Genomic DNA, 25,122 nt, shown 5'->3' with positions numbered 1-25,122 from the left:
ATCCGCCAAAGTTCCGATTTTTCAAATTTGCATAGTCATTCGAGACATTCATGTAGAAATTTGCATCATGGGAGGGGCTTCTTCTGCTTCCGCTCGCTTCCTATAACCACGTCACTACTAGAGCAAGCTCCTGATTGGTTCACACGACGCGAATATCCAACAAAGTTCAGATTTTTCGGCATCACATAAGTCTTATTTAGCGTTCACACCAGCCGCGGAAGAGGTGACAAGCGCCAGTGATTTACATGTTAAGTCAATGCAAAGACACGAATAGGCATTCTGTCACATGGTACCGATTAATTCGCGCGGAAAGCGCCATCCACTCTTTCCGCGCCAAGGAATGCGTCTTTGTATTAACTTTAACATGTAAATCACTTTCGCTTGCCACCTCTTCCGGGGCTGGTTTGAACCCTACATAAGACTTTTGGGCAGTACTATACATTAGCGATACTACATGTAACTGTAAAAATACCGTAAAGGGGGTCGCACACCGGACGCGCAGCTCAGCGCCATGCCGCGTCTAGGACAACTCGGAAGAATTGTAAACCGGAAGTGCACATTAAATAGCGCGAGCTTCGTCAGATAGCGTCTACTACAAAATGCAAAATATACGTTAGCAGCCAATGTTAATCGTTAATGATTTGGGACAAATATTATGTTATTCAATGTTAAACTATGTGAGTGGCGCTCTATGGCACGACAGGGATTTGAGCAACTTCCTGAGTCATAGCTGGGCCACCTGACGGCGCCAGTATGCGTATACTCATAGAAAACAATGTTTTCGATTTTTTAGAATGGCGCAGGGCTGAGCTACGCGTCCGGTGTGCGACCCCCTTAAGTGTCTGTAAGTTTACCGTAAAAATTAAACAAAATTTTGATTTAAGATCAATAGACAAAAGAAACAATTGCAGCATTTGCCAAATGTTTATCATTTAGATCCCTTATGAAGCTGTTTAACCAAAATCTTTTAAATAATTAGTACAGTTAAGCTGTATTGACTTCAGTTATGCTAAATAAATGTAATAAATATTAATAAACATTATTCTGTTTCTTGGCAATACTTTTTTTTGACAAGATGAGTGGGTAAACTAATGAGCACCACACATACTCATAAACTTAAAATCACTATATAAAACTCACGAATATGATTATATAATCACTGGAAATGACTTCAGTTTCCCTAAATGAACGGTTTATGTTAGGCACTTAATGCAAACAGCTTCATAAAGCAACTTCCATAAAGCTTTCAGCCGATGTCAGGGTTTTAAATACTAACGTCGTCTATGTCTCTGATGTCCAGCTGCTCATTTTCCAGGTCTTCGCTGATGTGCCGTCGCGAGCGGAAAACTCTGTGGGCTTCCTGGTTAATCTGCCGCAAGTTATTATCATTTTCCGTCTCCGAGACCACATCCCTAAAGCACAGACGGGGAGAAAGAATTTGTTCCACACTGCAGTCTGAGTCTGGACACGGCCGTCTAAAGATCTCGAGAAATTTAATAAAACTTTTCACATGCAACTGGATCTCTTTTTTATTTATATAATTGAGATGACATCCACACTACTGGGTCTCTTCCACTGCGTGGTGCGGTTGTTGTGGTTGACGTAGTAGGTGCGACCCAGGTTATCCACCTTTTCTTCCCAACCGGGAGGCATAGGAGGCAGGAGCTGCTGTGGTCTCTGTGATCCTGGATCTGTGGAATCTGTCACCTCCCAGCCCTCAGATAAACACACAGATATTAAAAGACAGAAAATTATCTAGTCACCAAAACACATACCACACTATCTCACCAACATAAAACTTTGACACCAGGTCATGGGACAAGTTTAGGAACATTAATTACAATAAATTACATGTATTAATTTGGCAGACGCCTTTATCCAAAGTTGCCATTTAGGGTACACAGTACGTGTGTTTCCTAAGATCAAATCCACAAACTTTTATTTGATTATTTATTTGATTTAATTGCGGTACTCTTAAATTATTTATGATAAGATTCAAATGCCATAACATTTTGAAAATAAAGTCATAAAGGCATCACACAGGGAGATGAGTATATATGCTATAATCTCACTGTCCAGTAGCACAGATAGAAAAACTATTAATAATCATACTGAATTTAAAGCTCAACATAGAGAACAAAAAACAGGAAGAGGAGAGCCGAAGGAGGAAATGCCAGACGGTCATCCGTTCAAATCAAATGCCATCTACTTTAAAGCAAAAATGTTAAAAAGTCTTTAGGGACGAGAGAATAAAACAGCCCTTTCAAAATGAAAAGACCGTCTATGAATCACTGAAGTATGAGAGCGAAAAACAAAAACAGAGACGAAACATTTGAGTAATTCCAGACATTTTCAGTAAAAAAATTACATATAATTTCTCAGAGAATATTTATTACCAATATACTAAATCATCCATTTATATTTTCCTAAATATCCAGACATCAGAAAAATATCAGTCTATACTAATGTTTTCTATTTCAGATAAGGGAAATAAACATTTTATGGGTGTGACAAAATTGGTTCTTAGGCGGCAACATACTTTGTAGGAATTTTGTGAATTAAAATGAAAAACCAGTAGCAAAAACACCAAACAAATAGAGAAGGGCCAGCTTTTCAAAGAACAAATAATATTTATTTTATTTTGTGTGTGCATTTATGAAAAAACGTTATGGATGTGACATTTCTCCATTATAGGTGTGACAATTCTGACAGCTGCACTTATATAACTATGGAAAATATATATATATATATTTTTTTTGAAAACTTAAAGTGACACTCCACTTTTAAATAAAAATAAGCTAAAATTTCCAGCTCCTCGAGTTAAACACTTGATTTTTGCTGTTTTGGAGTCCATTCGGCCGATCTCCGGGTCTGGCGCTGCCACTTTTGGCATGGCTTGGCATAATCCATTGAATCGGATTAGACCATTAGCATTGCGCTCAAAAAAACTAAAGAGTTTGGATATTTTTCCTATTTAAAACTTGACTATTCTGTTGTTACATCATGTACCAAGACTGACAGAAAATTAAAAGTTGCGATTTTCTAGGCCGAAATGGCTAGGAACTATACTCTCATTCTGGGGTAATAATCAAAGACCCTGCTGCCGTACCATGGCTGCAGCAGGCGCAATGATATAACGCACTGCCCGAAAATAGTCCCCTGCTAATAAAAGTAACCAAGGGGACTATTTTCAGTGCTGTGTAATATCATTAAGTTTTAAATAGGAAAAATATCAAAACCTTTTGGTCATTTTAAAACATGATGCTAATGGTCTAATCAGATTTAATGGATTATGCTAAGCTATGCTAAAATTGGTAACGCCAGACCCGGGGATCTTCTGAATGTATTCCAAAACGGTAAAAATCAAATGTTCCACTCTAGGCGAGCTGAAAATTTAGCCTATTTTTTTTTAAAAAGTGTAGTGACCCTTTAAAGAGAGACCTTTTATTGGTATTTCAGCCACCAAGTATTGACATCCGAGATATCAGTATGGTTAAAAACTTTGGTTGAAACTTTCTACACATCTACATACAGAGAGAGAGAGAGAGAGAGAGAGAGAGAGAGACTGGGCACCACATCCAGTATGTTTACTCAGTCAAAAAAAACACCAAGCAGGGTTCAGCAATAGTAAAACTAACCCACCTCAGCCTCTTCCCTCATCTCAGTGGTCTCTTCCTCGTGACCTCCATTTTTTGGCAGGTAGGCCATCTTCAACCTCAGGTAACCTTTCACCCGAGACTTATGACTGCGAGAGACATGTGAAATGCGAAGTATGTCATGACAGAGTACGAGTACAGTAAGAGATAAGAGTGAAGTATAATCACATTACTATACCACATCACAGTATTATACAGAAGCATAGTAGATATAATAAAAGCACCATTACATTATACTTTAAAGGGGCAATGGCACGAAAATCTGACTTTTTTCATGTTTAAGTGCTATGATTGGGTCCCCAGTGCTTCTATCAACCTAAAAAATGTGAAAAAGATCAACCCAGTAACTTAGTTTTGGTAAACCATTCTCTACAAGCACATGAAAAAATAGGTCGTTGAAATTTGGCCATCCTTATGATGTCATAAGGAGCTCTTATTATTATAATACAGCCCCTTAATCTGCACTATCCAATCACAGAACTGCCATTTAGTGCAGAGAAAAGGAGAGAGAAAATAATTCACAGCACAATTGAGTTTCAATTGCAACAAACCTCCATCATCGTGTTCATCCGCTCATTTGCATTTTAAAGGACACACCCAAAACGGCACATTTTTGCTCACACATACAAAGTGGCAATTTTAACATGCTATAATAAATGATCTATATGATATTTTGAGCTAAAACTTCACATATGTGAGCATATGTGCTCTGGTGACACCCAAAATTTATTTGACATCTTAAAAAATGATTGTGTCATGGCCCCTTTAAATATGACAGAGCAGCCTACGTGCACTTGTACAAAGATCATTTGTTGGTGTTGATGTGGTAGGCGAACATTTCGTTCTAAAAAATAAATCTCCTGGAATGGATTCAGCCTCAGAAGTGCTGTATCATATTAACAACAAGTCCTGCGAAAGGGGTCACAGCAAAGCGTATAACAGCTAGCGTTTCTGTGCTACCTTACCACTGACCTTCTTGGACGCAGCAGGAAGTCTTTAAACGTGTACGGACGCTCCATCGCAGGGTCCTCCGTCTAAAACAGACAAAATGTGGAGAATAAACAAACATGAGATTTGGAGCATCAAAGTTAGATTTTTGTAATCTTTGACGTGTTATATTTTCACATAATGATCTTTACATTATGTAGAATGATTTTATGTAAATCACAAGGTTTTTAACAGGCAGGGTCACATATTAAACAGTCTTGGTTTAGGTGGGGGGTGCAAGCGAAAGTGATCAAATCGGTCTTACATAACACTGTTCTCCTCTTACATCTTAACAGGCCTGGTTGGATACTCATGGCAAAGCATGACTTGTCATTAGTGGCAACATTCGGTGGAAATTGATGAAAATTGGCACCTCAGCTGGGGCCTGACACAAAGACTATGCAAGGAAAGACTGGAAGCCCCGAAGGAAAAAGTTTTTTTTTTTGTTAAGCAAGTCTGAATCAAACCAGAGGCAGAAACGTTCAACTTTGAAAGCGGAAAGTTTTGGGGAGCTCTTGATCGATAGGCAAATGTCTATCTGTACAATCCACGTATAGAAAACATTTTTAAATATTAAGCGTATAAATAAGAGCAGGCAGAGAAAGAATGCGTGGTCAGGACTGAAACCGCACAGAACCGAGCGCTGGATATGTAGGCGGCCACAAGAAAAACAGACAGTCTGTGTGCGCCTTAATGTGCAATCCAGCTCTCACATAGCCACTGGAAATAGTTTAGACAAACATAAAAATTCTTCCATTTCAAATAATTTCCTATAAAAGACCACTTCAGGAAAACGTTTGCTTCCTCAGAAGCTAACTGGAACAAAATACCATATTGAAAACCAATGATCTTAAAGCTTTAAAGCTTGCCATGAATACATTCACAATTCATTGCCTTGAGTGTTTTAAAATGCATAATTAAAATATTAAGGGCACAGGTTTCATTAAAATGTGTGAAGAGCTCAGATGCAAACCCTTCTAAGTGTGTCTGCCATGTTTTCTTGTAAAGGAGCTAATTTTTATCCAACTCTCAACGGATTTTGCCTGAAAAAACTGTATTTCGAAAAGGCCTGAGGCTGGGATTAAGCAGATTTGAAGCAAAATCATTTAATGAACTTGTAATACGTGCCGAAAGTTATTTTCTTTTAAATAGGTTAATTGAGGTTACTGTCTCTTTAAGACCAAATAAGCACAGACTGGTTTCTGATTGTAATCTAAACATACACTTAAGACATAAACAAATGTTTTTATTAGAAAATATAATTTTGTTTGTATGTGCCCTGTCAAGAACAGAAAGATTTTATGTTCGCTTGATTTTTGAAATGCGTCTCTCCGTGTGTGCACTACTGAGTGCACTTAAACGCGAGCGCACACAGAGACGGAGGGCGAATTTCAAATGGTGCAACATATACAGTCGCTCCACATAAAAACAATACGTTGTTTTTCATTGCTCTATTAGCCAAATGTATGTTAATGAACTACAGTATGAGACACAACAGCGCAACTCTTTCTAAAGTTCTCAAGATCAAGAGTTCTAGACTCTGAAGGGAAGAGTGATGATCACATCTGACCGGAGCTCGACCGGACACATGCAACCGCATGTACGCAAAGAAAGCTGCTCACTTTAGCGCCTTTTTGCGGTTAATACGTCCACACCACAGACATGTTGCTTCAGACTAGGACGTGCAGGTCAGGGTTTCTGTTTGCATCATCACAACATTTCGGCCGTATTGTTTGTGATAAAAGTCTTTCGGTGGCCGAATATTCGGTGCATCACTAATAGTTATAATATATAGAAGTGATTGATATATCATTGATATATATATATGAAGAGTTTCGTTGCAAAACGAGATAAATCCATTTTTTAACATTTTTGTCAAAACATGTTTATTATTATGTTATCATGTTACTATTTTGTTTTATGGTGCTACTTAGCTGTATTTTTTAAGTTATTAAGGTTTTAAATCAAAACAAACCAACTTACATGATAATAAATTCTATATCATGTTTTGTATTTTAGCACGGCTAAAACGCTTTTGACCAGATATCATTCAGGACTAGACCTGAAGCTTTATAAAAGACATTTTAAATTATGTATTTGTACTTAAATATTTATTTGGAAATAAAATTGGACCTGGAAGTGAGTGTTTTTTGTTTGTTTTAGCCATCTCAAAGGATGTGTGTTTACATTCCAAGTGATTCCCTTTCCACTCCGTACAGGGACATGTGGTACAATATTTGCAGACATCATCGACCAATAACTTTCCCCATCTTTCAGTACAGTATCCTAAAGATAGCAAATCAGACAACACAAGAACACATAATCTTACCGGTAAATGGGTGAGAGGTACATCCACCTGCCCAAGGAAGTCATCTCTGGTCTGTATTGAAAAAGGAGAGAAACAGAGAGAGAAGGAGAGAGAGAGAGAGAGAGAGAGAGAGAGAGAGAGAGAGAGAGAGAGAGAGAGATAATGTTATAATAATGTATCAGTTGAGATTTGAAAATTAGATTAACGTTTAAAATTAGATTAAGGTTTAATAAAAAAATACAAATAATGGAGCCTTAGCTGGAAAACCACCATAATGAGAACAAATACACACCTGCGTCACCCAAGAAAAATAAACAAATGTGTTTGCGTGAGAGAGAGAGAAAGAGCGAGAGAGGAAATAAGGGTGACATTAATTCCAAAAGGTGTCAATTTAGAAGGGGAAACAAAACAACCAACCAGTGAAGAGCAACAGACGAGCTGTACAGTAAGTGAGGATCAAAGGTCAACGTCAGATGGAGTGTGTTAATGCATGACGCGCCAATCACAAGCCTCCAATTCCACTCAAAATCCACCCATCAAACCCCATAAGGAAAACTGTGAGATTGTCAGCTGTGATAGTCATGCGGTTGGGTCACACTAGACCATTGAATTACCTGACCCAGGTTGAAAAGCCCATTCTTGGAATGATCATGACCAATGTGAGCCTGTGTGTGGAATAAACGTATTAAAACAACAACGTCCAGTGCACAATCCCAGTCTTGGACGCACAATGTTTAGCGCAGGATTTGCGGGTAAAATGTGTGAAAGTGAAAAATTGGCACTAATACTTTCAGACATTCGATCAAACGTATAAAAACCCTTAAAGGATTAGTCCATTTTCTTAAAAAATCCAGATAATTTACTCACCACCATGTAACATTAATAAACTGTGACTCATCTTTAAAGTTAAATGCATTAGTGGGTTTATTCTTAAATGATTAGTACATTTTCTTAAAAAAAATAATAATTTTATTCACCACCAGTGATGGGAGTAACGTGTTACTGTAATTCCACTACTTTTATCAGTAACGAGTATGTAACGTAGTATTTTTTTAAATCAAGTAACGCAATTACAATTACTGAAATTTAAATGAGTTCGTTACTCTATTTTGTAAAAAAAATAACACTTACAGACAAGACATTTCTGATTTAACGTCGCATGACCGTGGTGGGCGGCGCAATGAATTAAACTTCATCATGGCTGACAGTGCATATAGAATGAACGTGAAAAATCTAAACGGGACAACATACCTTTGTTTAATTGTGCGCAAGTCATAATCCATCCGGTCTCATGTTTGTAAATTATCTTTGCCAAGCAATCCCAGTATGACATTAACTTGCATGTGTAGTCCACAAAAGCAATAAATCTGAGAAATGTTAATATATATATATTAAATGTTTACATCGGCCTTCATGGAAGAGAACGATCCGTGATTGTTGTTTCCAGAAAAATATGCGCTGTACAACTGTTAAAACGTGTTAAAACTCCATATGTGTGCGTGCGCAGTTTCAGTTTCAGTTTCACTCGCTCCATATCCGACAAAACAATCCGTCGGACAAAACCATTCACGTACTCCGTTTCCTGATTAAATATCTACCTTTAATCCTGTGTATCATTTAAATCCAACAGAAAACATATACAAACAATATATGACCAAAGAGCGCACTAGGTTCACAAGCTGTGTTCCAATTCAAGGGCTGCACCCTACTAAGCATGCGACCTAAAAAATTGAGCACTCGGTCTTTCAAGGTGGAAGCCTCAGAAGTTCGCGAAGAGAACTGAAATAAGACGGTCTAACCTTTGGAGGACCCATAATTTGCGTCAGCTGCTGCAAGCGCACACCGCGCCTGTCAGCAGGACACATCAGAGACGTTTCTGGCTTATTCAAATAAATATGGAATCAGAAAAATTATAATTTATTTGAGAAAATATGACATGTTGACACAATTGTCTCCAAATTCTTAAAGAGACAATACACAATTTTAACACACTATATATTTTCAATGTAAACATACAGAATATTTGTCTAAATTATATACATAATAAAACTTACATATTAAGATAATTTCTAACAAAAATATTCAACGGCTGAATCTAAATCAAAATAGACTCCTACAGTATGTGATATATTAGAGTCTTACGTGTAAAATAACCAATCCATATCATTTTATTGTTTGACTGTTGAGTACTGTTCATATTTACATTTAAAAAGCAGACATAAAAGTAACTTATAAGTTACTTTCCCTAGTAATTAATTACTTTTGATATACAGTAACTGGTAAAGTAACTCAATTACTTTTAAAAGAAGTAACTAGTAACTGTAACTAATTACTAATTTTCAGTAACTTGCCCAACACTGCTCACCACCATGTCATCCAAAATGTTGATGTCTTTCTTTGTTCAATCGAGAAGAAATTATGTTTTTTGAGGAAAACATTCCAGGATTTTTCTAATTTTAATGGACTTTAATGGACCCCAACACTTAACAGTTTTAATGCAGTTTAAAATTGCAGTTTCAAAGGACTCTAAACACTCCCAAACGAGGCATAAGGGTCTTATCTAGCGAAACCATTGCAATTTTAAACTGCATTAAAACTGTTAAGTGTTGGGGTCCATTAAAGTCCATTAAACTTAGAAAAATCCTGGAATGTTTTCCTCAAAAAACATAATTTCTTCTTGACTGAACAAAGAAAGACATCAACATTTTGGATGACATGGTGGTGAGTAAATTATCTGGATTTTTTTTTTACTAATCCTTTAAGAATAAACCCATGCATTTAACTTTAAAGATGAGTTACAGTTTATTAATGTTTGTGAAAGATTATACAACATTACAATGAAATGTTAACACAATAAATTAGGGCATGGCTTTTAAAACTATTATTTTTATTATATTTTACTTTGCATTTAAATTTGTATTTTAGTAACACGCACAGGTCTACTAAACCACAATTGGGGGACATTATGCGATAAGACACAACAATAAAAATGTTAAAGGGAAATTCCGCCTTGAAATGATCCTAGGGTTAATAACAAACGTGTACCGAGTTCGACCGTTCACTGGAGTTTGTTTTCATGCTAGTCTAACGTGACCAGTGTTATTGCTAAACGCAAATTAGCATGTTATGGTAGCCTTCGGGGCATCAGTGCATTAAAAACGAAATCGCTATGTCTATACTACTAATAATGCTCAAAACAACCCCACACTCACACTGCAGCACAATGAGGGTCTCTATATGTAAACCGAAGCATTGAGAACTTTGCAAGTGTACAGGCAGTTTATTAAAAACAAACACTTACCGTTCACGTCTGGATCACATATCCATGCGGGCGCCATCTTGGGAAAACTGAACTCTCGCGTGAAAGCACAACACCTGTTCCACAACAACGGGCAACAACGTTTCACGCGAGAGTTTAGCCTTCCCAAGATGGCGCCCGCACGGACACGCGATCCAGACGCGAACGGCAAGTGCTTGTTTCCAATAAACTGCCTGTACACTTGCAAAGTTCTCAATGCTTCGGTTTACATATAGAGACCCTCATTGTGCTACAGTGTAAGTGTGGGGTTATTTTGAGCATTATTAGTAGTATAGACATAGCGATTTCGTTTTTAATGCACTGATGCCCCGAAGGCTACCATAACATGCTAATTTGCGTTTAGCAATAACACTGGTCACGTTAGACTAGCATGAAAACAAACTCCAGTGAACGGTCGAACTCGGTACACGTTTGTTATTAACCCTAGGATCATTTCAAGGCGGAATTTCCCTTTAACAGACACACAGAGATCTCAACAGGATCTCAAAACTGTTCAATCAATCCAAAAATACCCTTGCAAACTTTAGATGCAGACCTTGTTCAAGACCAACAACCACCAACAAAATGTACAGAAATTAAGTAGAAATGTGAAATCTGTATCCAGCAACGGTCATACATACATCAACTCAACATGCAACCAAAATAAATCGTTTTTTTGCAACAAAATTTTTAGGGAGCCTTAAATTCTTTTCATATCAGGAGACTTCCGACACTCAGTTAGTGACACCAGTAGCATAACTCGATACTGGGCACAAGCTTCGGATAACAACACTCATTTATCGCCTAAAGGTTAAGTGTGAGTCACGGTTAGTGGTGGCAAGTGCATGGCAGGACCACAAATACATTCTCAAGCGTCTACTCATGACGGAAAAGCTGCTCAACATTTCTGAGCCGAAGAATGTTATGACCACCAAACTTTTAACAACTAAACCGTAAACCACGGCAGCTTTATGAACTGGAAATTATGAAACAAATAAGATTAGTCAGATTTTAGGGCATTGCCAAAAAATGTTAAAGGTAGGTTGCCTGGGCATTGCTATAAAGTTTCTATAAGTTATATAAGTTATTAGTAAGTGTTAAGGGTTATTGTAATGGTAATGTTAACCATGACATTCTTGATTGCTGTTCCTATGGTATTCAGGTTCCTTAGATGGGGCACAGGTTGTACAGGTTTGCATTATCCTAAAGCCGAAAGGAAAGGGTCTAATCACTTACAAAAGTAATAGTACATCTCTCTCTAGCAATCTCTATTTGAAGTACCATTCATGATGCATGATACAGCACAGATGATACAGGACAAGGAGTAATGGATAGTGTAGAGCCGGTTGTTATCGCAGAAATAAGCCCTGACAGTGTGATCAGAACCCATCGTGAAGCACGTGTCTTATTTTGGCATATGTCGCGATAACAACCTGCTGCCTGTACATTATCCCGGTTATTTACCTCAAGTAAGGTAAGGAACATTAAAAATTGATTTGAAATATTTGTTTTGCGCATTTTTAACAAATGCAGACCTTCCGTGAGGAAAACCTGTTTACTTTAGGGTTTTAAGACCCATATATATATATATATATATATATATATATATATATATATATATATATATATATATATATATATATATATATATATATATATATATATATATATATATATATATATATATATATATATATATATATATATGCACTGCAAAAAATGATTTTCAAGAAAAACATTTTTTAGTATTTTTGTCTTGTTTTCAGTAAAAATATCAAAAAATTCTTACATTTAGATGCTTTTTCTTGATGAGCAAACGACCCAAGAAAATAAGTCTAGTTTTTAGAACAAAAATATCAAATTTACAGTAAGTGATTTAGTGCATAAAACAAGCAAAAAAAATCTGCCAATTGGTAAGCAATTTTTTTTAATTAAGTGTTTAAGAAAAATGTTTGCTTACCCCATTGGCAGATTTTTTTTTGCTTGTTTTATGCACAAAATCACTTAAATTTGATATTTTTGGTCTAAAAACTAGACTTATTTTCTTGGGTGTTTTGCTCATCAAGAAAAAGCATCTTATTTAAGAATTTTTAGATATTTTTACTAAAAACAAGAAAAAAATACTAAGAATTTTTTCTTGAAAATCATTTTTGTAGTGTGTTATTAAAAGGCATATTTATATTCAATTTAATATTCAATAGCAAATGTCACAACCGGCCAATCAGAATCTAATGAGCCGTGTAATAATAAGAATTAAAGGCAATTCACACTTTTACGATAACCATACACTGTAAAAAAAATTGCTGCTGTAATTATGCCGCTGGTTGCCAGTAACTTACTGTAGAAGATAAAGACTGAAAATGTTTCATGTTCATTTAACTTTGAACAAACTTTTGCCAGTAAATAACATGAATGTAAAATCTACAGTAAGTTACTGGCAGCTAGTTGCCAGTAATACCCAGTAATACTGTAATTTCTACAGAAATTTTGTACAGTGTAACAATAACTTTATTACTGTCCACACCACTGCACGATAACTATGTTAATTTGCTGGTGTGCCGCAGTACTCGCACCTTTAATGGCATTAACTAATACTATAGACTTCCTTTAAAGGTGGTGTGTGTAAATTTTAGCAGCGAGTGGTAATTTTAGTAGGGGTGAGATGGCGAATTGCAACCAAAAGCTCACTTCTTAACTCTTTCTCGGAGTTAACTCATCAATTAAGAGAAAACGCTTCCCTGCCAATGACGAGTTTTTCCGTCAATCCGTATTTCCACTATTATCCACCAGGTAGCGCTCTTACCCAACTTATAAGACCCAGAAGCAACCTCTTTAAACTCTGTGTATGTTTTGATCACTGCTCTGAATCTGATCTCTATTAAAAGTCCTACACAAAAACGCAAAATCTTAGATTTTTGCTCAAAATTTTATATTTTTGCGCTGGGAACTTTTTTAAAACTGCGGGGAAAGAGTTAATTTCAAAATGAATATGGTAGCCACCACAGGACAAAAACGTCATTGTCTGAGACAACATAGACACAAAACACCTTCAATAGAGCTGTTGGTACGTTAAGGGCTACTGTCGAAAAATGATGGTGATATCTATGTAAGGGGACCCATGGTGTATGTAGATAAAACAGCTCATTCTAAGGTAATTAAAACAATACACTTCATTATGTAAGGTCTTTATACACCACTGATAAAATAGTTATATATTATATTATATTGCATTTCTGTCAAGAGATCCTTCTAAAAGTTACATAATGCACCTTTAATAAAACCTTATGCAATTGTTTACGTCATTGAACGTGTAAATATACTGTTCGTTGGATTTACTAGTCAATGTAGTAGAATGAAAACATTAAACAATCAATTTTACTGCAACAGCGCTGGATACTTGAGGTAAATTAATGTGATTTAATGTTATGGACCCCTGCACAGATTTTAAATACGCAAGCAAATCGAATAGATTTGATATGCTGTTAGTTTATTGTTTACACGTTGGAAAAAATTGTTCCGAAAGTGATCCCAATAATATCGTACCTTGTATCTTTGTCATTACATCTCGTTAATTTAAATTTTTTAAACTATTATAGTGATCCTTACCGTCTATAATGTGAACGGCCCTTTATGGTTGGAAAAAAATAAAGAGTAATAGAAAGAAATAGAAGCTTAAAATGGTGTCCCTTATGTCTTGGCAAAGACAACGGTCATCTGGGAAACTACTTTACTATATTTTTGCAATAAAAGTTAACCACAAAGTCATATAAATTATTTATCATACATCCTTCAACTTCAAAGGGACTTTACAACCATTAAAATATTATATTATCTTTAATATAATCTTTATGACTCTGAAACGTCCCATTCTCACACAATGCCCTGAGTGATAAAAATAAATATTTGCTTAGTCATTGTCCATTAAAGAGATGAGTTAGCACACAACTTAAACCAGTTTAACAGGGTAAAAAGTTCAGAAACAAAAAGACACCAGCAGAAAATAAAAACCGGGAAGTGAGAAGCCAGAGGCCATGTTTAAATGTAAACACAAAGAGGAAATATCATAAGTTAAATAAACCAACACATCAAAAACAAGAGAGAAAAATGGGGCTCATTACTGGAATCTGGGTCATGTAGATACCTTCAGCGACTGCGAGGTCACGGTTTGGGGTTAAAACAACTAAGCCTGAAAAAATACTTGCGACAACACTTCCGCAACATGCAGAGACACTAAAATAAGATGGGAGCCTATACAAATTTAGCAACAGAACATCAATTGACAGCCAATGCTTTTTTAAGAGAAGAATGACTCTAGTAATCATATTTATAGTCGTTCAAAATCTTCATGCCCACAGTATGAGCATGCGCAGGCTTTCTAAAGCTATAAATCTTGACATCTGGATAAAAACGCTGGCACTGCAGCATTAAGTGAGATTTCCCCCGACATGGTTCTCATCACGCTCCCTGAAACCGAGACGGCAAACAGTCACATGAATTAACCTGAGAGCATTCGCAAGTCTACCGAAAATCCATGCTGTGCGACAGATGTCATACACATCACAGGAATCGAATGCAGTAAATGACGGATGAAATTTAATATACAAGAGGGGAAATTTAACTGAACGTGAAGAGTATCAATTTAGCTTTAACCTCCTAAAACCTTGGACATCAAAAAAACATACGTGGACATCAAATTTTTTTGTTGTCTGCACCATTATACTTAATTCTGTGTAACGTGAACCTGTTGTACACAAAATCCTTCTTCCTAACCCCAAATAGCTGGAAGAAATCTGAAAAAAGACAAACCAATGCTCGGGTCTTAGCAGGTTAAGGTAGAATGCTAAGATGCAATCCTAATTAGAGGTAAATTAGCAGGTTAGTTCCTGTAGCTCGCTTGATAAAGCATTGAGCTACCAACGTAATGTCAGGGGTTTGATCCCAGGGAACACATACTGATAAAATGTATAGATTGAATGCACTGTAAGTCAGATTGGAGTCTGCCAAGTTCCTAAATGTAAATATAATGTGCGAGTTGAAGTGAGCTGGGACACTGACTCATTTCCAGTAATGTCTTACAAGCAGGTACAGAATACTGGAAATACGAGGGTCTCTTTTACCAGACGTGGATATTGGGAAGGTATTTGCATGACATTCCAGTTTAAAGAATCAGAAAATTCTAGAATGTGAATGGCTCAGAAATTCCTCTACCGCCGATCGCTGTGAAAGCCGAGTCCTCCTTCAAGATGCAGTTATGACGTGTGATAAAAGGGTTCATTTGCAAATTCCAAACATTTATAGTAGTAGGTCTGACATACACTCGTGCAAAGTCTTTAGAGAAAAGGCAACCTGTAGTAAATTTGATCAATTACATCTGGCACAAATAAAAACATCCAGACGGAGAAGAAACTCCTTGAAACTCAAAGTTGCTGATTTTGAGTAATACCGACACATTGGTACAATCCTGTAAAGACTTTGTTTACACACAAGTTACTGAGTTTTCTATGAGAAGTGTGATTGTAACTATATATTAGACTTCAATCACCACAGAACAGCTGCTAAACAGTGACCCAGGCCAAAAGAGAAAGGCCGTTTTCAAAACCAACAACAACTAAAGATAGAACAGGCTCCTCTTTAAGAGAGGGGGTGAAAGACAAGAACACATCCCATGAATGAGATTACATCCGAAAACGCTGCTAGTTTCTATACATTCCCTATATTTCAGAATATTATACTGAATGTTTGCATGGTTGTTATTGGGAAATCATACGCAATGTGGTTAAGTCTGGTCTCTGGCCCCCTTTTCTCTGAATTTTTACTTCCCAGAATGTGGATAAGTCATTCCCGAACCCACCTCCTCTTTTTCCACCAAATCCCGCTAAGTTTTCCTCATCTGATTTTCCCATTTTCCAACCACTTGCAAACCAAAAACGTATACTTTGTTAGGTCTTGTTTACAACCTGTATGATCATTTGATATTGGTTACACTACAGAACTGCAATGTATTCTTATAATTCTTTCACTAATAAAAGTTGGTCAAAAAGATAGATAGCTTCATATTCAGGGGAATGCTTTCCCTGCTGTAATTACCTGTGGACTGATGCAGGTAGGCACCTTTCCAAAGCTAATATCCCGGTTAGTAATGGGGCCGTTTTCACCTCCCTGGCTGACATATATCTTAAATCTGGGCTGTCGGGAGTTCTGTTCCTTTTTAATCTTGAATGTGCAGCCTTGAGCTCTATTCTGAACGATCTCACTCTCGGTTTCCATTTCTGAGATTGGGGCATGAAGGTCCGGCATGGAACCGAGGCGCGCAGGAACCCCTCTGGGTTGTAACGGCTGCGAAGTACTCCTCTCCAGTCGGATCTGAGGGTATCGCATCATACGACCACCTTTAGAGCCCGATTCAGCCCCTTCAGCCTGAGACTTAGTGTTTGCGTGGTTTCCTTGGTCTTGTTGAAGCTGGAAAACAAGTCTCTGGGTGCCAGGACCTCCTTCTGCGCTTTGCTGGACAGACCAGCGGTGGCATGGGCCGTTTTGACCATCCTTGCTGTATGGCATAATCCTTAACTGTTGGACATCTGAGCCATCTGCAGATCTTCTTTGAATACTGAAACCATTGATGGTAATCCCTTGTGGATTTTCATTGTGTGCACCCATTCTGGCAAAACCATTTTGCCCATCACATGGTCGTACGCAAAACACTCGTCTTTTAGGTTGGAAGGCATCAGTGCCTGGTTGACTTTGTTCAACGCTGTGGTAGGATGGGTTAACTGCTCTGTGGTAAGATGGAGGTGGAGGTAAAAGCCAGTCATCTTCAGGTTCAGAGTAGGCTGGAGCTGGGTCCTGGGGATACCCTGGAGGTGGATCGAGGGATGATGCGTCATCTTGCGGTCCAGATGAACGTTGGAGAGATATCTGCATAGAAGTGCTCTTGGTTGTCCGTGGTTCAGTTTGACCCTGGAGCTGTGGGATAAACATGGAAGAACTTCGTTTCAGAGAGGCATCAGAAACGTCAGCCGTTTCCGACTCTGGGTTCTCAGCATGTCCTCCATTTTGCGACTGTGTACGGAACATCATGGCTCCAGCGCCGTTGTAGCTTCTCCAGTTACTGGTAGCATTCACATCTCTGTTCTCTGCCGCCCAATTCAGCTGCTCCAACTCGGGCGCAGTGTTGCTGCGACCAGAGCCAAAATACAACCGCAACCGGTGAGACATTCTCCTGTCTGCCTTGATCTGTCTCTGTCCAGCTCCTGCTGGATCTGTCTCGCCCACTTATTCGTTCGCCTGATCCCCTTTTGCTCTCCCTCTCTCTCTCTTGCTCATCCACTCTCTTTCCTTTTTTCCTCTGTTTTCCTTACTCACAGACAGAGGCTGTGTTTTGTTTCACAGCTACCAGTGAAGCTCTGCCAGACAGCTTAAAAGTTCAACCCACAAACTTCAGCAAGAGAGTGAGCGAGTAAATGCTAGAAAGAGGAGTGAGGTGGGGTAATAAAAAAGAAAAAAACGTAACCCATGTGTCAAACTGTTAGAGCTGCAGTCTGATAGCGACAGAAAGCAGAAATAGCCCAAGTGGCAAGCTGCATTCCAGACATGATTGGATAAGGACGCCTGGCGCTCTTCGCAAGCAAAGGTGAGGGTAGGGTGGCCCCAGTCACATGACCGGATGGTAACCACCCCCACCACCCGGTCAGAACCAAACTTTCTCAGCTGCTACTGATCTGTCAGAAGCCAGTAGACCGCCGGGGGTGGGATGAGAAAGAGACGGATCACAGCTGACTCAGGAAACGCACACTTCATAAGCTCGTAATTCTTTGTGCTCATCCCACACAATGTGGACACTGTGTCAAGCCAAGTTGGGACATAGTGTTAGCCATCTCTTAAAACTTTGATAAACAGCACCTTAAAGGTGGTACATGTAAACTTATCGGAGCTAAAAGTTAAAAGAAGATCTCAAGAAGTTTAAGGCTACATTACAGACTTAAAAGACAAAATTTAAGTATAAGAAAATACAACTGTTAAAAAATAGAAATAGAAACACCACCATATTGTATGTTGAGGAATCTGTAAAGACATTCAAAATTTCCCATCAAGCCTCTTCAGGGCTGGCGTGGTTAAAATGTTCCATCTGCATTTAAAGTACTTATGAAATGTTTTAAACCACAAGCCCTTCAACACTATAACAATGACTCAGGATGAAGCCCAGGAGCCATTTCAAAAGAGCTGAGAAAATAAATCCACAATCATGACCACTCCCAAAACAAAATAAAACCATGTACGGTCATTTATCTTACTTTGCACAGCTTTAAACCCTGCCTAAACTGAAAATAAAATAAATAAAAAGGATTTTCCCTAAAAAGTCTAGTAACATGATCAATCGCTGGCAAACTTTGGCCTTATTTACTGTATAAGAAAAGCCAGATTCCTTTGCCAAAAGCTTTTGAGGGTAACACCTGAAGTTTTTGTGCTGACATTTGCTTTTGCCAATCGAACACAATTTGGAAAATAGTCTTTCGATCAATAACCCCAAACCTCTTCTGCTGACAGGCGTGCAAGTATTATAATCAATTTGAGGCAGACTGATGACAGGCGTAGCAAGTTGCTAAGGCCAAAGTGACAATCCAGCGAGAAGACGCCACATTATCTGTATGCACGCCTGGAGTGGACACAAAAAGAACTTTGTCTAGAGAGAAATAAAGGACAAAGGCGACTCACTTGCCTGGAGTTGGACCGCATGGATGAACAATCATGAATGTGTCTTGTGTTTAACACAGTAATCAAATATAGACTAACAACCATGTAACCATGTAACACAACATTATAAAGTTAATAATAATACTGAATAATGAATAAATGAACTACAGCAACAAAATCAATCTGTAACATCACTTGTAAAACTTCAGAAAATATTATGAGGTGCTTATAAGAAGAAACACAATGAACAGAGATAAGTCATTCAACAAATGATTAGCCATAGCAACAGCAGATCAACAATTGACTTTTATACACTGAATAAAAGCTCTTGATTGTGAATGTGTGAGTGCTCTGTAAGGGGGTATTGTTTTGGAGGGCACCCATGCCCTGTAGTGGGTGACCTAGGCACAATTAATGGAGACATCATGGCGTTAGCATTCGTTTGTTATGTTTCTATAGCTCAATTGGTAAAGCATTGCATTGGCAGCGCAAAAGGTCATGGGTTGTATCTCATAAAAATGTAAAGATTGAATGCACTGCATTCGATTTGGAAAAACGCATATGACAAATGCATAAACGTAAGGGTAGATTTAAGTCAACAGGAATTTTAGGAATAAAAAGGGGGCTTTCACAACACTATCTACAGTACACTGAACCAATCAGACTTTATAAGATTTACTAAAACACAACATTTCTATTCAACATTTATACATTAATATATAAATGTCAACTGTGTTTACATTTACATTTAAATCAAAATGAGCACATAACATGACATAAGCCTAAATACCCCAAAAATCAAACACTTGGCTTAACAATGGTGAACGTAAATTTGTTTGTGCACCCATAAGACTCAAAGACTTTGTGTCTCCATGACAGTGGTTTGAAGAAGAAAACCAAATTGCAAAAGTTGACATAAATTGTTGGTCCATTGATCGACTTAAGTATAAAAAAGCCATTATCTATTTACCACAGACCTCAGTCAGTTAGGTGCCGACTGGTGAAGACCAGGAAGTCTCGGCAGACAAAACCATTTCTGAGGCGGAAATGTAATTTTATGTCTGATTTGTACTTTTATAGGGATGGGCAAATATTGATTCTCTGATTTTGATAAAACAATATAAATTCAGAAATCCCGGAATATATTCCTCATGTGGATGCTTTACTTCAAGCACAGCTTGCAACGTTAGTCCAATGGAGCGAGGCAAGCGTGAACGATGCTCGGGAAAGTCACTTGTCAACATGGGCCAGTGCTACAATGTTACAAAAGTTTTTTTTCTTTTTTTGCACGTGCCTTGCCAATTTAAATACTTAAGCAAAGAAGACGCAAAACACATTTCAATGGGCTACTTAGCGCTGTTAACATTATATATGCGCGCATTTGAAGCGAGCACCCGGGGAAACACATCTGAAAGCCAGAGACAGCATTCATGTTTCCTTGTGCTTGAATGAAAATATTTACACTAAATTATTTAAAAATGCCACGATAATACTCATAAACTAGAGGGCTCGTTGTAGTCGTGCGTAGGTCCCACGGCGTAGCAGCGACGGCGTAGGTTCCGCGTCGGTTTTTATTTATACTTTTGCGTCGTCGTCCGCGTCGACGTGCAAACACACGCGCGACCGCTGGTGGGCAGTATCCACGCGTGTAACCACAGTAGCAGCGCGACCGTCAGAGAAGAAGAAACCGGGCACGTTAACCCACAAACGAAGAAGAAACAGCAACTTGTTGTGTATAATTTGAGAAGACCAGCAATGATGGAAGTAAATAAACAGCGACTTTTGCTGCAGTTTGAGTTAAATCACTCCTCAATTTGGCTCATCTTTGTTCTCACCGTCACAAACGGAAATACCAATGACGTAGATTTTTTTTACCAGACGGGAGGGGTTCTGGTAGACCAATCACAGGGCTTGCGGTCTGCGTAGAACTGACGCGCTGTTAAAAAATTTGCGAGGTGCACGTCAGGCTATGCAGAGCTACGCATAGGCTACGGATAGCCTACGCCGTAGCTACGGCTTAGAACCTACGCACGACTATAAATTGCCCTTTAGTCTGTTGTGTAAATTAGGGGTGTGCGATATGACGATATTTGGCCGTGGACGATAAAAATGTCTTCACGAGCCACTTTTTCAGAAACATCGTTGTATCGTGATTCGTGCCTACATCAAGTACGTGACAAGGGACAAGGTATACCTTGTTTAAAGTATACTGACCGCGGCTACGCGCGGATGGCGTGCTCCGACACATAAGCAATACAAATGATTTCTTATTCAAATTATTACTCTACCAGGCCGCCAAGGCATCACTGATATTCAACATTTACAGTAAATTATAAAATTTAAGATAAGTGAAGAAAAGTAACCATTGCAAACAAAGTTTAGAACAAACATCAAGTACGCTGTTGTACGCGTACTGTCTGTGCACTTTCCGCGCATATATTTGCTCCCTTGTAGGACTGCATTTTTTAATGGGGGCATTAGGATGGCTGCATTACGGCTCAGTAATGGCAAAAATTGTCTTTAAAAAACAACATGAAAAAGAACCATGATAAAATCGTGAAACCGTGAGTTTGCCTAAACCAATCATGATATTTTCCCGTATTGCCCACCCCTAGTGTAAATGTGAGCAATTCCGAAAATAAACGTATATGTAACAGTATATTGAATCCGTTCATTACATAAAATAAATTCCATGTCTGCAAAACCAATATTTTTAAGGAAATATTGATAACTAATTGATATGGGACTGAATTTAAATCAATGCATTTCCAATGAAAACAGAGATGGCAAGAAAATGAATCAATGGAAAAACAAACCAAGAAACACAAAGAGAAAACAAGAATTAAAATAGACAGAAAGCACATGTATGCGAGAGAGCGTGAAATTCATTAATTAAATCAGTGTCCGGTCATTGGTACGATCCTTGCTCTCGCTCAGTCATATAAGGAAGACGCTCATGTTCTGTTGAGCTTTGCATTGAAACGCTGCCAAAATCCATCAGGGAGGGAAAACAGCAACATATTCACTATCATGGGCCGCAACAACTCATGCACAAACAGACACGCACAACAAGATTTACTCTGCACTGCTCAAGGCTTGCTATCATCACCGGTATTAACTGACATCTGTCTGCTATACACAGAGAAAAATCAAGAGCTTTAAAACACACAAGGGGTCAACATAAATGCCATTCATGACAGTCTGCATCCAGAATGTGATGCATTTTTAAGGGAAACAGTATTTAAATAAGAAAGTAAAGTCTGTAGAGCGGGACTTGATATTATACATCACAAATGGATTGGATAATGGTATTTTTATGTGGGAATAGTTATCTCAGAAAAAAGGTACAAAGCTGTCAATCGATGGTACTTTTGAAAAAGGTCCTAATATGTACCATTTTAGTACAGATACTTAAACATTTGGTACTAATATGTGTTAATATTACACTAATCAGTTAAAGGCATTTTAATTATGTGGCAAATTTCCACATAAAATCATTACATTTATATAGCTGTATCTAATCATGTTTATTGGATACAACTAAACTCTTTTTATGTTTACCTAATCCAATAATTTTACATGGAAATTTGCAACGTTATTAAAATACATTCAACTGACGAGGCATTTTTTAAGTCTATGCAGTCTTTTGGTACAAAGGCATATTTTTTGAAAGTGTAACACACAATGACAGTTTTTGTACATTGACTTTGAGAGTTTATTTATTGTTGACATTATCCAATAACTTGCATCACTGGAAAAGAAAAGCTGTTTCAATGAGTTATAACATTTTTGTGTGAATTTTTATGTACCTTTACAAGGGGTAGTTCATGAGGAAAACAGGGGATTTCAAGCTACCAATGACCCCCAAATATGATGAACCTTTTGTGAGGGACCCCCTACCTAATATATATATATATTCATTGGTAGATTTTTATGAATAAAAAATATAACTGAATATACTAAGAGTGGATGTATAAACCTGAAGCTTTGGATAAAAGTGACAAATGCATAAATGTAATGTTATGTAAATGTAAATCTTGTTTCATAGCAGCTTTATAAGGAATTTTTCCTTGCAAACCCCAGTAAGTGAATATGTCTTTGTCTTTATTTATGTTTTTGTCTTTCTCTTCAATTTTCTGTGGACCCCGAAGAACCTTCGGAAGGCCACTGGGGGTCCTCAGTTTGAAAACCCCTGATCTAAAAAAAAACTCCTTATATAATGTTCAATAAAAATTGTGACAGTCAGAAACATACTAAATTCATAATATGCAAATGTAACTCTCTCTCAGAAATGCAAGCATTGTTTATAGTAGGGCTTGAGAAGAGTATGCTAGTCTAGCGCAAAGACAAGATGTCCGCGGTCTGGGAGTTTTTCATTGTGAAATTAATATGAATATTTATCGGCCTATATATATATATCGTTATCGGCCCCCAAATATAAAGAGTTATCGGTTATCGGTATTCGCCAAAATTTCCATATCGGTGCATCCCTAATAAAAAGCCATGCAACTGATCTGCACTGCAATGAGGACAAAAATGTTTCAGCGGTTTCCTTAAATTTATTCTACTTTTCGATGAATACAAGCTAATTTGAGTAAGCCTCGCTTAGTGTTTTTGTGATGTTATTATTATATTTTACTATTTTAATTATAAATGTATTATAATTCATTATATTATTATTATTATTATTATTATATTTTATTATATTATATTAGTATTCCTTTTTTTATTATAATTTGTTCAATGTTGGGTTTGTGCTCTTTTTTTGTATATTTGTAACTTCCAATGACTGATATGCTCAACCTTAGGTGGATCGTTATTATATATTTATTGTTGTAATCATATGCCTTGATTGTTTGTAAAGTTTAAGTTATTAATAATAACAATAAAAGTAACCTAACAGTGAATTTTTTTGTTTTTACAATTACATCAATGTTGCGCTTGTGCTCTTATTTTGTATTTTTGTAATTTCCAATGACTGGTATGCTCAAGATTGTTACTTAAATATTCATTGTTGTCATCATATGCCTTGTTTGTTTTGTTGAAGTTGAAATAATTAATTAATAATAAACCAAATAATAATAATAATAAAAAAGTTAGCTAACAGCGGAATTTTTGTTTTTACAATTACATTAAATTTTTTTTATCTTTCATTACCTTTCAATTTCAAACAATTCACTCTAAAGCATAGCTCCAAAATGTTCTGGGATGCAAAACAATCAAATTACCTTTTCTTCAGTCATTTCTCCAACTAATCTACCAATTCACCAAGAACATTAGTGTGAAGTGTAAGGTCTCCTCTGATGTTCCTAATGAGAATGTGCTCCAATAAAAACTAAAACACAAGAGAACCCATTTCATTCCAAAACCTGCACTGCCTCCAAAATAACCCACTTCCATAAGCGAAAACAGTATGTGAGGCGAGTACTATGTCCGAATTTATAGTATATGAAAAACAGTAAGAAAAAGTACCCAGATGACCTACTTCTACAGCAAATTTTACAGCTACAGCAGTGCTAAAATAAAACATTAATAACAAAACAGATTCTGAACTCTTCTGAACAATGTCACTTAAATAAATAAGCTGGTAATGGTTGGTGCACCAAATTCAATAAACAAATACCAGAAATCTAAAAACTGGGTGACTCTTTAAATGATTTGGGTACCAAGACATGCACTCCTTGTTATTTAATTGTCATACTTTACCAACAAACACTTACTTCTTTTAACTATATAGCAGTACATGCTTTATATAATTCAGTACGTACTGTCGCAGTACACGATTTTTGATGCAGCGCTACTAAGCTTCCCAACCCAGACAGCTTCAAGACATCAAGCTATTTAGAACAAGGTTTTGTAAATCTTCAACCCAGTAGAAATTGGACCACCAGAGCGCACACAAGCTCTGTTCCATAATCTAATGAGCGGTCTACATAGACAGTCTATAAAGGGGGATCAACAGTATTTCGTGCATTCTGACCTATAAACACAGTTTAAGAGTTGGTTTCCTCATGCAAAACATAGGCAAAGTGTCAAAAACGCAGTCAGACGTGTTATCGAGTATTTCTGTGCCGAATGCACTTCGTCAGGGTTCATACAAGTTTTGAAAAGTTTTTTTCAAATGCAGGTACAGCTAACGTATCAGTGGTAAGCCGTACGTATCATTGATTTTTATGAGCATT

The 25,122-nt window shown here is 37.3% G+C and overlaps 1 protein-coding gene across 9 annotated transcripts in view; it reads right to left on the bottom strand.

Moving 5' to 3' along the window:
* nedd4l (NEDD4 like E3 ubiquitin protein ligase) overlaps positions 1 to 25,122 on the bottom strand; it is a 121,984-nt gene that overhangs the window by 52,589 nt on the left and 44,273 nt on the right. For 3 of the 9 annotated variants that reach the window (XM_073871456.1, XM_073871457.1, XM_073871458.1), the window contains exons 6-10: positions 6,973 to 7,023; positions 4,629 to 4,690; positions 3,643 to 3,745; positions 1,556 to 1,716; positions 1,277 to 1,412 (exon numbers count right to left, since the gene is read on the bottom strand). In XM_073871456.1, the coding sequence (XP_073727557.1) occupies positions 1,277 to 1,412; positions 1,556 to 1,716; positions 3,643 to 3,745; positions 4,629 to 4,690; positions 6,973 to 7,023 (513 nt within the window). Of the gene's footprint in view, positions 1 to 1,276; positions 1,413 to 1,555; positions 1,717 to 3,642; positions 3,746 to 4,628; positions 4,691 to 6,972; positions 7,024 to 7,565; positions 7,617 to 16,336; positions 17,802 to 25,122 lie in introns of those variants that run through there. The other 6 variants (XM_073871454.1, XM_073871450.1, XM_073871451.1 and 3 more) reach the window with 6 other exon arrangements.

The sequence above is a fragment of the Misgurnus anguillicaudatus genome, chromosome 9 (genome assembly GCF_027580225.2).
Source record: "Misgurnus anguillicaudatus chromosome 9, ASM2758022v2, whole genome shotgun sequence".
Lineage (NCBI taxonomy): Eukaryota > Metazoa > Chordata > Actinopteri > Cypriniformes > Cobitidae > Misgurnus > Misgurnus anguillicaudatus.
This window is presented reverse-complemented; position numbering and strand designations above follow the sequence as displayed.